This window comes from Epinephelus moara, chromosome 12, assembly GCF_006386435.1.
Source record: "Epinephelus moara isolate mb chromosome 12, YSFRI_EMoa_1.0, whole genome shotgun sequence".
In the NCBI taxonomy this organism is placed as follows: Eukaryota; Metazoa; Chordata; class Actinopteri; order Perciformes; family Serranidae; genus Epinephelus; species Epinephelus moara.
Window position 1 is genome coordinate 39,135,568 of NC_065517.1, and position 15,516 is coordinate 39,151,083.

A 15,516-nucleotide genomic window follows, 5' to 3' on the forward strand; every position below is an offset into this window, starting at 1 on the left:
ACTGGTATTTTCTCTTTTTGGGACCATCCTCTGTAAACCCTAGAGATGGTTGTGTGTGAAAATCCCAGTAAATACTCAGACCAGCCCGTCTGGCACCAACAACCATGCCACGTTCAAAGTCACTTCAATCACCTTTCTTCATCATTCTGATGCTCAGTTTGAACTTCAGCAGGTCGTCTTCATCATGTCTACATGACTACATTGAGATGCTGCCACGTGATTGGCTGATGAGCTATTAGAGTTAAGGAGCAGTTGAACAGGTGTACCTAATAAAGTGACCGGTGAGTGGAATGCTCCTAAATCCCAAATAATACGACATATCCCACGTCTCAATCAGAAAATGCTTCATTCGGGAAAAGGCCAAATTCAGAATAACCAAACAGAATACACTGTTTACATGACCCATATCAAATTTAATTGGGAAAATGGGAATTGTTGAAAATAAAAGGTACAGGATATTGCCAGCTTTATCCATTAACCAGCAGCTTTAAGACAAAGAAAAGAGAAGAAAGAAAACAGTAAAAGTGAGCTATCTTGCTTATCTTTAGTGCCAAACCCTGTGTGGCCCAGAGGCTCTGCTGTAATTGAAAGACATGAAGCCAAAGCAAGAAAAAGCACTCTGACAACTTAAAGTGAGCGTAATTCCCCTCAGCCTCGGGGTTGTCAATCCAGAGTAAATAACATACAAGTCGTTTTTTTTATACGACTTTACGTCTGTGTCATCGTCTGTGTCTCCTACTATTGTTTGTCTATGAAGATTGCTGAGGAAAGTAAAAGGAGCCCACTGGCAGCAACAAAGCACAACAAGAATGATTAACATAGCTAGCCTTGAGGAAAATATTTTTATGCAATGTATTTAAAGATGTCAGATCCCTCAACAACAAACGCAAATGTCCCCAGAAATAAAAATCACAACCGGTTTCGAACCAAACTGTAAATGCATGTTGTGTGCGCCGGCACAGATCTGTTTATCTGGCACTGCAGCGTTTGTGTTTATGCATCTCTCATGAGAGGCTGTTTTTGTGGTGATGGGTGTTATAAATGATGTTTGCGCTCCAGAGAGCTCACCGCCACGGGGCTGCCAATGATATTCCTGCAGCAGCCTTCAGCAAAGAGCCACAACCACACACACACACACACACACACACACAAATCCAGGTGCACGTCCTCGTCCCCCACATATTTATTCCTGCCATTCCTGCTCCCCTCCCTCTCTGTCACACACACAGACAAACACACCATGACACCATCGCCACTTCCCAGCATGCAGGTGGCCCTAAGTATCAGACCTTGGGAGGTGACAGAGTTATTTACATCAGCCGACACGCTCACACACACACACACACACACACAGCTTCACGGACGCCACATGCCCAAACAGACGACCCCTGCTGCACCCGTTATCTTGTTTAATGTTGTTATAATGATGTCGGTAATAATTTTCTGTGGTAGACGGAGCACAAAGACGGAGAGTTAGAGCCGGAGACATTCTGAGATAGAGATTGTTCAGGTTTTCGTCCTCGGTGACGTGTGTGTCGATGCAGTCAGCAGTGTATTCATGTAAAGTTCCAAGGCCTTCTCTAACTATTTGTTTACTGTCACTGCCTAGCCTTGTAACAGCCCACTGTGGTTATCACTGTGTGTATATTGTGTGTGTGTGTGTTCCTGATAGTCCTGACAAGGAGCTTGCCCGTGTGTGTGTGTGTGTGTGTGTGTGTGTGTGTGTGTGTGTGTGTGAATTAAGAGGCAATTGGATTGCTTGTGTTTATTTCCCCAAAGACACTCACTTCTAAACACAATGCACTCTCTCTCTCTCTCAGCTGCTGTTTGTGTGGGCTGTGGTTGGTGAGTGTGTTGAGGGTGTGTGTGTGTCCTGAATACTTGCGCTTGTTTGTTTGCAGAAGTGGATCGAGGGTTTGAGGTCAGTGATTCACAACTTTAAGGCCAACAACGTCTGTCCAATGACCTGCCTCAAGAAACAGTGAGTGCATTTTACAGCACGCTCACAGCATGTCTTAATGATCTCGTGTTGATCATCTGAAGTTTCAGTTTCAAAGGAATACTTCAGCCCCTGAATGAACATTTGTGTATCAGTTACTCACCCTGTGTTCTGTTGAATTTGTGATTAAAAACTTTGTTTGTCTCACATGCCTCCACAGTGAGCGAAGAATCCAAAAACTGAGATAGTTTACTGATGAATTGAAGTCATAGGAGGCCGCTTAAACTATATCAAAACATCCATTTAAAACTCTCACACAGCTCATGCAGTATAATCCAGGTCTCATTTATCCAGTCGTTCGCAGGTTATCACCCAAACATGTATTTTTTGCTAAAACCGTTGTATTTTATTACAGAATCCATTAAGCCAGACTCCACTGACAAAAACAGTAATTTAACCTTGCTGAACACAGGAGCTGCTGGTCTACTGCTGCCTTGGTCAGATAGTTTGTTTGAGTCATTGTGTGTGTCAAGTACTATTCAGCGGCTGGGATGAGAATCAGCACCTCCTAGTCTGAGGCCATGGTCCTCAGCCGGAAAAGGGTGGATTGCCCATTCCAGGTCGGGGGGGAGGTCCTGCCTCAGGTGGAGGAGTGTAAGTATCTCGGGATTTTGTTCACGAGTGAGGGTAGGATGGAGCGGGAGATTGACAGGCGGACTGGGGCGGCGTCAGAAGTGATGCAGGCACTTAACCGGTCCGTTGTGGTGAAAAGGGAGCTTAGCCAGAAAGTGAAGCTCTCGATTTACCGGTCGATCTACGTTCCAACCCTCACCTATGGTCACGAGCTCTGGGTAGTCACCAAAAGAACGGGATTGCGAGTACAAGCGGCCGAAATGAGTTTCCTCCGCAGGGTGGCTGGGCTCAGCCTTAGAGATAGGGTGAGGAGCTCGGACATCTGGGAGGGACTCGGAGTAGAGCTGCTGCTCCTCCACATCGAGAGGAGCCAGTTGAGGTGGTTCCGGCATCTGGTAAGGATGCCTCCCGGACGCCTCCCTTGGGAGGTGTTTCGGGCATGTCCAACCGGGAGGAGACCTCGGGGCCGCCCCAGGACACGCTGGAGGGATTACATCGCCCGGCTGGCCTGGGAACGCCTCGGGGTTCCCTCGGAAGAGCTGATGGAAGTGGCTGGGGAGAGGACTGTCTGGGCTTCTTTGCTGAGGCTGCTGCCCCCGCGACCCGGACCCGGATAAGCAGAGGACGACGAGTACGAGTACTATTCGGAAGGGATTAGTTTTAGATAGGGATGTGGACTAATGTCAGTTTACCACAGGATGTCTGTAATATAACTGTCCAGTTCGCACGGGACAAGAAATCTCCATAATTCTACCAGAGATGGGAGTGGTAACTCGGTTTGCGCCCTGGCATCACCTCCCTGTCAGCATGTGCATGCTACGTTGCTTCGTGCATCAGCTGAAGGATAATAATAATTAATGATTAGCACAATATGAAATATTGCCCATGATCAGGATTGTGTGTACACAACGATTAGCAATATGGATTTATATTAGGCCGACCTAACACAACCAGAAGTCTTGTGGCTCTGAAAAGTCCTTTCTGACCTTTTTGATTGGTCTCCCATGTAGGGCTATGCGATCATTAGAAGAATGTCCACTATCACGACTGCCGACAACACTGAATGCTTCTTCAAGCACCTCCATCGAAAAAACACGGAAAACTAGTTGTAAACGCGGAAAAACGGTTGTAAACAGGACGTGACGAAATATTTACATTATTTTTCTCCGGACCGTTTTACAGAAGGTAAAAGTCACTGTAATTATTACTGACCTTATCCGTCATGATCAGAGACATGAAGCGTTCGGACGGGACTAAAATCCCTGGTAATAATTACTTTATCCCACGTCTCCACGTTAAACTAATCCCGTCCGAATAGGGCTTTAGAGCCATTTCTAGCAAGCCCTAGTTTCCTATTATTTTTTGAGTCACTTAAATGCACCAGCTGACCTGGCATCTTGGGAACCTTTAATTAAAGGCAGTTGTGTTGACGTGAGTGTGGAGCATGGAAGACGCCACAGGGTTACAGTCTTTAACCGCTTCCTGTTTGGTTAATCTTAGTTTTTATTGTTTGATGAAGTCGTTAAATACCCCGTTGGTTTGAACTTTGTTTTTGTAAAGGCCTGTCTTTTTAGGGGAATGTTTGTTTGGCGATTTTTGTTTTCATTTTTTAAACGCGACAGTCAAGACCATAGTGTCATCCTGCAAATCAATCAGCTCTTAAACCAACCGACGCACCTGGATCATCAAACAGTGAGTAAAACTTAACCAGACGGTGAGTTTAACATATCTCCCATTATAGCGTCTGTGTGTGGCTTTTTTCAACCTGTGTAGAAGCCGCAGTAGTGTCTTTGGTGTTTGAAAGTGTTAAGATTCACCAAAGCCACACAATAACACAAACTACCGTAAAACTCGGAATATAAGTCGCACTGGCATATAAGTCGCAGTCTATTTTTTCAGGTCTCAAACAGGGAAAACAAGGTTTTATATTACTATTTGTTAATAAAAACGTTATACAAGTTATTCCTACACTGTTTCCCTTTATTTTTTATTTGAAACACATTTAAACACAATAACCTCTTAAGCAGCTTTGGTTACTTTTCAACAACATCGGTCAGCTTTCAGTGAAGATGTAGTGTAAAAATAAATAAAATCCTATTGTCTGTCCTGTTTATTGCTTGGGCACTGTTATTTACGTGACAACACCTGAACATAACACACACAGACACACATTGGCTGTTTGTTTCTACCTCTCCCCTCGCTGGAAGTCTCGGACCTCCAGCCGCCCGCCTCCGCCTTGATTAAACGCTGAAAATAAAATAAAAGAGGGAGACAGGTTTTTCCTATTTTATCTTATTTTGTTTTATTTCTCCCTCTCCTCTCGCTAGAAGCGTCGGACCTCCCGCCTCCCGCTCCCGTCTCAAACACGGAGGTCTCCCTCTCCGCAGCTGAGCACCCACGGCGCACGCCCGGCCTGTTAAATAGCCTGTAACCACTGTGTGACACAAACTCAGTGCTTTGGTCATTAAATAATGTCGGGCTCGGTTCGGGTTCGGACAGAAATATGCTGCCCGTGCCGCACTCTAACACACACACACACACAAACACACGTAAAACCGGACATTATCATCAGTTTATAAAAGACCCCCGGACGCCCCGGACGCCCCGGACGCCCCGGACGGGACGTGAAAAGTGGACATGTCTGGGCAAAAGAGGACGTTTGGTCAGCCTAACGTAGCGCCATCTTGTGGGTCAAATTACCTGTGTCAGCATTTACCTTGGTCTATAGGTCGCACCGGTCTATAACCCGCACCCAACTTTTTAGATCAAAAAAAAGGGAAAAAAAGTGCGTCTTATACACCAGGTTTTACGGTAACTGATTGAGGCAGTGGTAGACCAGCAGCTCCTGTGCTCAGCAAGGTAAAATTACTGTTTTTGTCAATGGAGTCTGGCTTTGAAGAGAGGATAGATAAGTTTTACTTTGTTTAGCTTTAAATACGAAAGTTGAGAGTTTGTAGACGGATGTTTTTATATAGTTTTGGTGTAAACATGAACCCATATGACTTTCATCAAGAATTTTCTCTGTTTTTGGATTCTTCGTTCACCTTGGAGGCATTAGAGAAAAGTTTTAATCACAAATTCAACAGAACACAGGGTGAGTAACTGATACACAAACGGTCATTTATGGAGTAAGGTATCCTTTCAGTTTAGTTTGTTTTTCTCAAGTGCATATGTGATAAAATGCTGGTAAGAAATCTGCCTTTTCTCTGATCTGTGCTCATCTGTGTGTTTTATTTAATCCTCTTATTTAGTTGGATGAGAATGTGCTTCCTGACCAATGTGAATGGGAAGATTCCTGTGAGAGGGTAAGAGTTAATTAATGGGCTTTGTGGTCAACCACTGGGTCGTCCCATTTCACTCTGGTTCATCTAAACTATTCCAACTGTCTCTCTCTCCCCTCTCACAGCATTACTCGAACATTCGCGTCAGGAAAGACAGAGAAGGGGATCTTTCAGGCTCTAAAGGATCTTGGCCTTCCCAGTGGAAAGGTCAGACAGCACTGACTGTAGTGGTCAGATGGAGCATATGTGGCACTTTAAAGGGACAGTTCACCCCAAAATCAAAAGATACATATTTTCCCTCTTAGCTGTAGTGCTGTTTATCAGTCTAGATTGTTTTGCTGTGAGTTGCCACGTGTTTTCGGCCGTAGAGATTTCTGCCTTGTCTTCAATATAATGGAACTAGATGGTACTTTAGGACCGTTATGTTTTCAGAATCATGCATCAACTTGGTGCCAAAGTAACGGCTCTTGTGACAGCACCGTCTCCAGCATTCAGCAACTCAAAACTATATAGACTGATAAATATTACCACAGGTAAGAGGAAATACATGTACTTTAGATTTTGGGGTGAACTGTCCCTTTTAAACAGTAGGTTTAAAGCTCTCATGCTAACGAACAGCGGGCTTGTTTACCCTCCACAGAACGATGAGATTGAACATGCAGATTTCACCTTTGACATTTTCTACGCGCTCACACAGAAGATCTGCCCTCGCACAGACATCGAGGAACTCTTCAAGAAGATGTGAGTCTCCTTTACTTTCAACCTGCCTGCTGTTTTTATACCTCCAAATCTATACTAGAACATGATCAATCCTCCAAATAACTTACCAGTAGCACCCTTGTATTGTTTACATGTGCCTAAACAGAACACTGATATATCCTCTGTTAAATATTCCCTGAGTGTGAGCTACTGCATCTGGTTGGAAATAATCAGGACAGTGTTTCTGCGCCTGCTGCACTAACTACGTCTGGACAGCCTAACCTGCTTCCACAGTTCAACATTAATTATGAGTGACGATTAACATGTTAATACTAAACGTGTAACATTTAAGTTTGATCCCTTTTTATAAAGATTGCTTTCTAATTTTAACTGACTGACTGACAGTGTGGATGACTGTGAGAGTGTCTCTCTCTCTTTAAGAAGCGTAACATTTTGTTTTTGTTTTTCTAATTAATTCCTTTGCAGCAATGGGAACAAAAGTGATTATTTAACTGTAGACCAGTTAGTCAGCTTTCTGAATGAAGTAAGCTCTTTATCATTCATTAACTTCTTTGTGTTTTGCTTGCCGTCTCTGCAACCCCCCCCCAACCCCCGACCCTGCCTCTGGGTAGAAGTTGCCCTCCAGTCTGGACTGCACATCAGCCGACGCTCTTTAAAACTCCATTAATGACAACAAAACAGACAAACTATTTAACCTCCAGTCAACCTGCAAGGGCAACTTCCAACCAGCTTCCCCTGTTCTGCATTCCCGCCCTCATCCTGTTCCCCGTGTTCTCCCTACCGCGGCTTGCCTCCTCGTGTCTGATTGGTGTTGCCATGGCAACGGGAGGGTAGAGGTTTCCGTCCTGTTGCTTCCTGCTCGGCTCATCTCGTTTCCTGCTGTCTGTGTTTGCTCCTCTGTGGCCGTGCTCTTCTGTTTGGATGAATACCTGCTTAGTTCCCTCCGCTGTGAAGTCGCCGTGTGTGTGTGCGTGTGTGTGCGTGTGTGTCGCTGCTTCATGCCCAGTCCCTGTGCATCACGTCAAACGAGCCAAAGCTTTGGTTAGATTAATTCCCACCTGGCTTTGTGAGTGGGCACTGGCATTATAATGATGTTTTGATTCTGTTTGTGTTGTTGAAATAGAGCTGTCTTGAACCTCTCCAACACGTACCACTTCCTGCTTTTAAGCAAACACTTGATCACTGCACCTGTTCGTGTGGCGCACAGTTTACTTTGAACATTTTAGAATAAATAAATTTTGCTTCCATCCTGTTTATACCTGAGTGCTCTCCATTTAAAGCCACATAATTATTAAAAGCAGTGTTGATTAACTTGATATGAATCAAAGTTCTTGAAACAAGCACTGTTGGTACCTTTTCCCATGATGCACTGAGTTGGCCCGTGTCCTGTGTGTCAGTGAAAGGTGTTTTTGTAGTAGATCCAGTTTGTTTGGAACAAGCAGACCGTATGTTTGTTGGTTAATCTGTGTGTACCTGTTGCCCTTTAGAACCAGCGTGACCCTCGGTTAAACGAGATCCTGTTCCCGTTCTACGACCCCAAGAGAGCCATGCAGATCATCGAGAAGTACGAGAGAGACGACGAGCTGAAGAAAAAAGGTAGAGGAGAGGCATAGAGGGCGACAGGAGGCAGAGAGATATTTTAGGCTGTGCTGCCATCTGCCTGTGTACTTCTGAGACTACTGTGTGTTACATCAGGTTATTAGCAAAGTGTCAGCCTCTTCCCCTGTTCAGTAACACTTCATATTAAGGTACACATATTCACCATTAACTAGTTTCTTATAGTATGCATGTTAGTATGATATTCGCTCTTTAGTAGTCATTACAAAGAACTAATTAATGCCTTATGCTGCATGGCTATATTCTACAGCTACAAGGCCATTAAGAGTTTTCCCTCAATAAAATCCTAATTACAGCTTATTGATAGGAAGTAAGCCCCAAGCGAGGGAGTTCAAGTATCTCTGGGCTTTCTTCACGAGTGAGGGTAGAATGAAGCGTGAGATTGATCAGTGGTTAGGTGCAGCGTCTGCAGTGATGTGGGCGCTGTGCTGGACTGTCGTGGTGAAGAGGGAGCTGAGCCGGAAGGCAAAGCTTTCGTTTTACTGGTCCATCTACGCCCCAACCCTCACCTATGGTCATGAGCTCTGGGTAGTGATAGAAAGAATGTGATCGCGGATACAAGCAGCTGAAATGAGTTTCCTCTGTGGGGTGTCTGGGCTAAGGAGGGGTAAGGAGGGTAGGGAGCTCGGAGTAGAGCCGCTGCTCCTTCACGTCGAAAGGGGTCAGTTGAGGTGGTTCGGACATCTGATCAGGATCCTCCTGGGCGCCTCCTGTTAGAGGTGTTCTGGGCATGTCCCACTGGTAGGAGGCCCCGGGGCAGACCCAGAACACGCTGGAGGGATTACATATCTCATCTGGCCTGGGAACACTTCAAGGTCTCCCAGGCAGAGCTGGAAAGTGCTGCTAGGGAGAGGGATGTCTTGGGTACCTTACTTAGCCTGCTGCCCCCGCGACTCGGCCCTGGATAAGCGGATGAAAATGGATGGATTGATGGGAAGTAAGGAAGTTGTTGTTCATGAATTATAGTCTTAATATAATTCTCTCAGTGTGAGCCTCATTACGTGTTAGTGCCACAAACACAGTCATTCTCCCTTAATAACACTTAAGAAATAGGATCTTTTCTTATGTAATAAGATGCAAAACTACAAGTGCATTAATAATAATGCATTTTATTTATAGAGCGCTTTTCATGGTACTCAAAGACACTTTACACTAGTTAAAGAATACTGTAAAATACACATGACATCATTCACACATTAAAAGCCGTTTTGAAAAGATGAGTTCTGATGAGAGATTTGAATAGTGTGAGGTTGGTGCAGACTTGAATGTGTCTGGGGAGCGTTCCAGAGGGAGGGGGTGAGTTGTTTGCATCGGTTGTTTGCTGTAATGAATAAGAAATGTGTTTGGGTTAAGAGGTGCCAAACGACTTGTGAATTAGTTATGAGCGAGACTTCATTTTAGAGTGGGGACATTCTCTGAATTCAACTTCGTTTAGTGTTATTTGGGCACTGTAGCTTTTGTAGTTTGTTACACACTGAGCAGATTATGATTACATTCCAATATATGTACAACAACTTTCTTACTATCAACAAGCAGTATTTAGGAGGTTATTGAGGAAAAATTCTAAGTTAATGGCTGAGTAGTTGTAGAATATGGTCATGTAGGATGATGCACAGGCCACGCTGCCCGCATGAGCAGTGCTGCTCCTCAGGCTGCACAACATCTAGAGATTTAGAGTCTCGCACAAAGTTTTCAGCAAATATAAACACTGAAAATGGTCTTTTGCTAATCACGTAGACATCACACCACCTTCCACTATGGTTTTAATGTCTACATGTTTACCTTAACACTTCCTGTTTCAAAATAAAAGCCCTCTGATAATGTTTTTGAGGACAGGAATACAGTAGTCAAATCAGGCAGCTCTGCAGCAGCAACGCTATCTGTGTGAACACCGCACACATGCGACCCACAGTAGTTCAGTGAGGTAAAGCCCTAATAAGTGCTTTATAATGACTAATAAAGAGCCAGTATGCAGCTTACATGGATGCTAAGCAGCTAGTTACTGGTGAATATGTGTACCTCAGTATAAAGTGTTACCCCTGTTCTTATCAAATAGATAACTGGTGTTGCTCACGGAGCCAGCGCATCATCAAACAGTTCAACCTCTAAAAGCTATCAGACATCATTTTGACAAAGAAGCATCCTTATGACAACAGGATCTGCCAACATCTCATTTTCAATCACCTGTAGCCTGCACGTCGCAATTTGAGATGAATAAGATCATATTACTAATTAAATAGTTATTTCAATTATCATGAAAGGCTTCGCAACAAGACTGTTTGCTATACTCAAAATGTTACTACTTATAAGGAAAACTGATAAATATCCACAATGATTTATTTAACTAAGGACTCCAAATGATTTTTATCTGGTTCTCATATTTCAGTCTGAAGCAATAAATGTCTTTTTTAAGAAGTTCATTTTATCAACTTCCACCCACAGGTTTAATGTCCAGTGACGGTTTCTGCCGGTACCTGATGTCAGACGAAAATGCTCCAGTTTTCTTGGACCGGCTGGAGCTGTACCAGGAAATGGACCAGCCGCTGGCCCACTACTTCATCAGCTCCTCCCACAACACGTACCTGACAGGGCGACAGTTCGGAGGGAAGTCTTCTGTAGAGATGTACCGCCAGGTCCTGCTGTCTGGATGCAGGTATGTTAGTGTGTCATGGTCCGTCAAGATGTGATGGTGTGGAAACACATGCATCCCACTGTCTTTATGCAGACACACCCAGTACAAACAGGAAACAGTGAAGCTAAAACTTCTCAAGCTGCGAGGATGATGATTTTTTAAACCCATTGAACCCATTTTTCCATTGGATTTTAGAGAGAATTTTTTACAAATTAATTTATGAATAATGAAGTGTAATGCAAATGCAGGAAATACAAAGCTAATGTTGGGTTATAAACAAACTTCACTACAGTAGCTTGACTTCAACGTCAACACCACTAAATTTGAACTTGGATGACCATGACCTGATCCAGCCAGTGTCCCTGGCTTTGTCATTTGCCACTCTCACATCCTTTTTCAAAGAAATATAAGTGCAGCGGGAGAATAAACACAATGAGGCTGTAAAGATGACTAGTGAGTAGATGAGTTTCTGTGTTCAGCATGATGACATTTATTGTATCTAATAATCTCTGAGTCTCATTTAGCCACTTGTTCAGACACTTAAAGGGGAACTAATGTTTTTTCAACCTGGGCCCTATTTTCCGATCTACTTTTGTCTCAGTGAGTGATAGGATGTTCAGTATGTGACATTTCTCCAGTATGAAGCTAGGGCTGACCTGCCTGCAGCCTGTGAGCACGCACTATATTAAATAATAGGGCACTCAGACAGCGTCAAACAACGTCAAAATACGTCCACTAAAAGTGCATTTTTTTCACACAGATAGGCTCGGATTGTTAGTATAATTATCTGACAACATAACGGAAAGGAGAAATGAACGTCTGTGTTTACCTTTAGCTGGATTCAGACATGTTCCTCTGCCTGTTGCTGCTCCCTCTCTCTCCTCGTCCGCTCTTCAGTTTCAATGAGCTCTGCGTCCGTGTACGTCCGTGTACTCCGTGTTCAAATAAATTCGGACATGTTTGTTGTGGCAAGTCAAAACACTCACTCAGAGAGTGAAAGTCTGGCTCTGAAATCTCACCTCTCGCGAGATTCTTCTTCTTCTTCTTTGGTGTTTTACAGCAGTTGGTCTCGCGAGACTTGAGTTGTTGCAGGAAGTTACCGCTGGAGCGAGTTTACAAATGCAACTGTTTGGAGTAGTCATGGCTGAATTTTTACCCGATTTTGACCAGCTGGATCTGGATGAGCCATTTGAATTTGATGAGCGCCCGTATTTATTTGAACACGGAGTACACGGACGTACACGGACACAGAGCTCATTGAAGAGGGACGAGGAGAGAGAGAGAGCAGGCGGAGAAGTGTTTTGACTTGCCACAACAAATATGTCCGATTTCAGCTAAAGGTAAACACAGACGTTCATTTCTCCTTTCTGTTATGTTGTCAGATAATTATACTAACAATCCGAGCCTATCTGTGTGAAAAAAATGCACTTTGAGTGGACGTATTTTGACGTTGTTTGACGCTGTCTGAGTGCCCTATTACTTAATATAGCGTGTGCTCACGGGCTGCAGGCAGGTCAGCCCTAGCTTCATACTGGAGAAATGTCACATATTGAACATCCTATCACTCATTTAGACAAAAGTAGATCGGAAAATAGGGCCCAGGTTGAAAAAATCGTTAGTTCCCCTTTAAGGCTTAAGGCAAATTTACTGACATATATTTTGCCGTAGAACAAAACGTGTAAATACCTTAAGCTTTACCACAGCCCTTATTTCACGCCTCTTAACCAAAAACCCACTTGCGGTCATTGTGACTTGACCAGTGGACTTCATTACGAGCCAATTGGCTGTTGTAACAGGTGATGTACTCTACGTTCTAAAACCAGCCGCTGGCAATTTGACCACCTGAGTTGCAGATGACATCATCAGCCGGCTTAAGTCGAGCTCAGACCGGCCAGTTCACACCGCTGCAACTTTTAAAATGGTTTTGTCTTGTCACGAATCTTTGGTCTGAACTGGGCTCATTCCTGCAGCACTCTATCATACAATTACATGAACATTATCAGTGGATCCAGTTATGTACAGTGAGTGTGTTTTCCATCCTGTCAGGTGTGTGGAGCTGGACTGCTGGGATGGAAAAGGAGAGGACCAGGAGCCCATTATCACTCATGGCAAGGCCATGTGCACAGACATCCTGTTCAAGGTGAACGCACACACACACAGCACACAAACAGCAACACAGTATCACTGTTCACTACAACAGTTGATTCATTTCTGGGCTGCTTCAATATTGTTGCGTTAGGTTTGGCTGCCCCCCTGTGTTCAGAATATGGTATTGCATATGTCACAGCCTCATCCTCTTCCTCCTCTCATCCACTCCTCTTTGTCTTCTTCCTCCTCTCCCAACAGGATGTTGTCCAAGCCATCAAGGAGACAGCATTTGTGACCTCAGAGTACCCCGTTATTTTGTCTTTTGAAAACCATTGCAGGTGTGTGTGCATCATGATTCTGCTACTGTTAAGAGCTTCTTACAGATACAGTCCATGGACACAATGCATTCACCTTCAGTTCAGTTGTGTAAAAAATGTTAAATTCAATTGCTTGATATTTGTAGACACCCTGATTGTTTCTTTTTTCAATGTGTGTTTGTCACCAGTAAACCGCAGCAGTACAAGATGGCCAAGTATTGTGAGGAGATCTTCGGTGACTTCCTCCTCAAACAGCCTCTGGAAAACTTCCCTGTAAGTGCTCTCTGTGAGTCACACAGTCTCTCAGAGTTGATTGCATGATGATGACGACTTCTCAGTATTTAAATGTGTGATTATTTTCTGTGTGGCAGATTGAATCTGCGCGCCCGTTACCCTCTCCAAATGACCTCAAACGCAAAATCCTCATCAAAAACAAACGCTTGAAACCTGAAGTTGAACAGAGTACGTACATGACTCAGCCTGTTGACTCGTTAAATATCTGTTTATTATGTGGTTTATTGGTTTAATGTGTGTGTGTGTGTGTGTGTTCTACAGAACAGCTAGAGGCCTTTAAGAAACACATGGAGGCAGGAGAGACCAACACCCCCGCCATCATCATGGGAGAAGAGAATGAAGAGGATGCAGAGAACGGTCAGACACACAACAGTCTGTGTAAAGGAGGAAGAGTTTTATGCTGACATGTACACAACACACCTTATCAAAGATCTCTTAAAACACATTTTAATGGCTTTTAATTTGATTTTATAAAGATCACAAAGTTTAAAGAACAAACAAGAAATCCTCAAAAAGCTGCACACAGTGACGTAAGACTGCTCAACAGCTCGCTCACATAAAGACTGGATGCTTTTAGTCACCCAAAAATATTAATGTTTGGTGAAAATCTGTGCTGCAAATTAAATGTGTGTTTTTGTTTGTGTGTGCGCAGGAGAAAAGGACGGTGAGGATAAGGATTTGAATTCAGAAACACCCAGCAGTCTGTCAGAGTCGACCACTGAGAAAGAGCCCAACAGTGTGTCCCAGAGTAACACTGTCAGCTCGACGAAGGAGGAGGAACGCAGCAACAGTATCAAGAAGGTGAGTTGTAAAGACAGTTTGACTCCTGAAGTGCTGAAATAAACCAGTCATGCCTCAGGGTTCCAGTAGATCTCACTGGGCAGACTGGGAAAATGGCCTCAGAGCTGTAAAGGGTTGCTTCCTTTTGTTACCTTACCTAAATATAGAACAGAGAAGTCCCGCAGTGGAAACGTCAATTGACCTATGGCTAAGTCCCGCCCTCAAACGCGATGAACCAATCACAGTGCGTATAGCCATTCCCATACACTGACATTCTCTGCCTGGACGTCCATTGAAATGCATTACAGAAAGTCAGTTTTGTTCGGTTTTCTGAGCTTTTTCTGAGATTTGAAGTTTAAAAATGGTCAAACGGTGTGCATGGGGTACATGTAGGGCTGCAACTAACAACTAATTTGATAATCGATTAATCTGTTGAATATTACTTCGATTAATCGATTATTAATCGGATAAAAAGACAATAACTACATTTCTATCCTTTCCAGTATTTTATTCAAAAAACAGCATACTGGTCTTCTTGTACCATGTTCTTTCAAACAACTTGCCAAATAAAACAAAGCAAATGTTACAAAAATTNATTAATCGGATAAAAAGACAATAACTACATTTCTATCCTTTCCAGTATTTTATTCAAAAAACAGCATACTGGTCTTCTTGTACCATGTTCTTTCAAACAACTTGCCAAATAAAACAAAGCAAATGTTACAAAAATTGTTTTTTTATAAAGTGCACATAACATTTACATTTGTTCTCAACACAAAAACCCTTTTAAAGTCTTCCTTTTAAAAGGAGCCAAATAAATTAAATAAAAACCTTATAAAATAAATAACAAAAATAATAATAAAATGTATAAAGTGCACTTCTGTTTGTAGCTGAACGTTTAACAGTTAAGAAAAACACATGTATGTTTTGACAAATTTCACATAGGAGGCCTTTCCAATCATTCTCAAACAATAACCTGTTCAAGTCTTCAGTTTAAAAAAGGGAGGTGATTTAGCTGAAGAACAGTTTCAATAACAAAGAAAAACATATAACACAAACCAAGTGTTTCACAGGCTTTGCCAAATGGCTCTTTAACAACAGGCCATGGAGGTAGAATTGGAGTATGAAAGAATGGTTCTGCAGGAACACCCTCATTCTCACTGACTTACAAGAAACTGTGCATTGCAATGCAAAAATGTTAGCATGTCCACATGC

The 15,516-nt window shown here is 43.2% G+C and overlaps 1 protein-coding gene across 2 annotated transcripts in view; it reads left to right on the forward strand.

The window, feature by feature from the left end:
- Positions 1–15,516, forward strand: part of LOC126398437 (1-phosphatidylinositol 4,5-bisphosphate phosphodiesterase beta-4-like) — a 142,513-nt gene that overhangs the window by 94,494 nt on the left and 32,503 nt on the right. For both annotated transcript variants that reach the window (XM_050057776.1, XM_050057777.1), the window contains exons 8-20: positions 1,902–1,981; positions 5,824–5,877; positions 5,979–6,060; positions 6,494–6,594; positions 7,039–7,096; positions 8,061–8,169; positions 10,633–10,843; positions 12,869–12,962; positions 13,169–13,248; positions 13,416–13,500; positions 13,599–13,689; positions 13,783–13,878; positions 14,174–14,322. In XM_050057776.1, the coding sequence (XP_049913733.1) occupies positions 1,902–1,981; positions 5,824–5,877; positions 5,979–6,060; positions 6,494–6,594; positions 7,039–7,096; positions 8,061–8,169; positions 10,633–10,843; positions 12,869–12,962; positions 13,169–13,248; positions 13,416–13,500; positions 13,599–13,689; positions 13,783–13,878; positions 14,174–14,322 (1,290 nt within the window). The remainder of the gene's footprint in view (positions 1–1,901; positions 1,982–5,823; positions 5,878–5,978; positions 6,061–6,493; positions 6,595–7,038; positions 7,097–8,060; positions 8,170–10,632; positions 10,844–12,868; positions 12,963–13,168; positions 13,249–13,415; positions 13,501–13,598; positions 13,690–13,782; positions 13,879–14,173; positions 14,323–15,516) is intronic.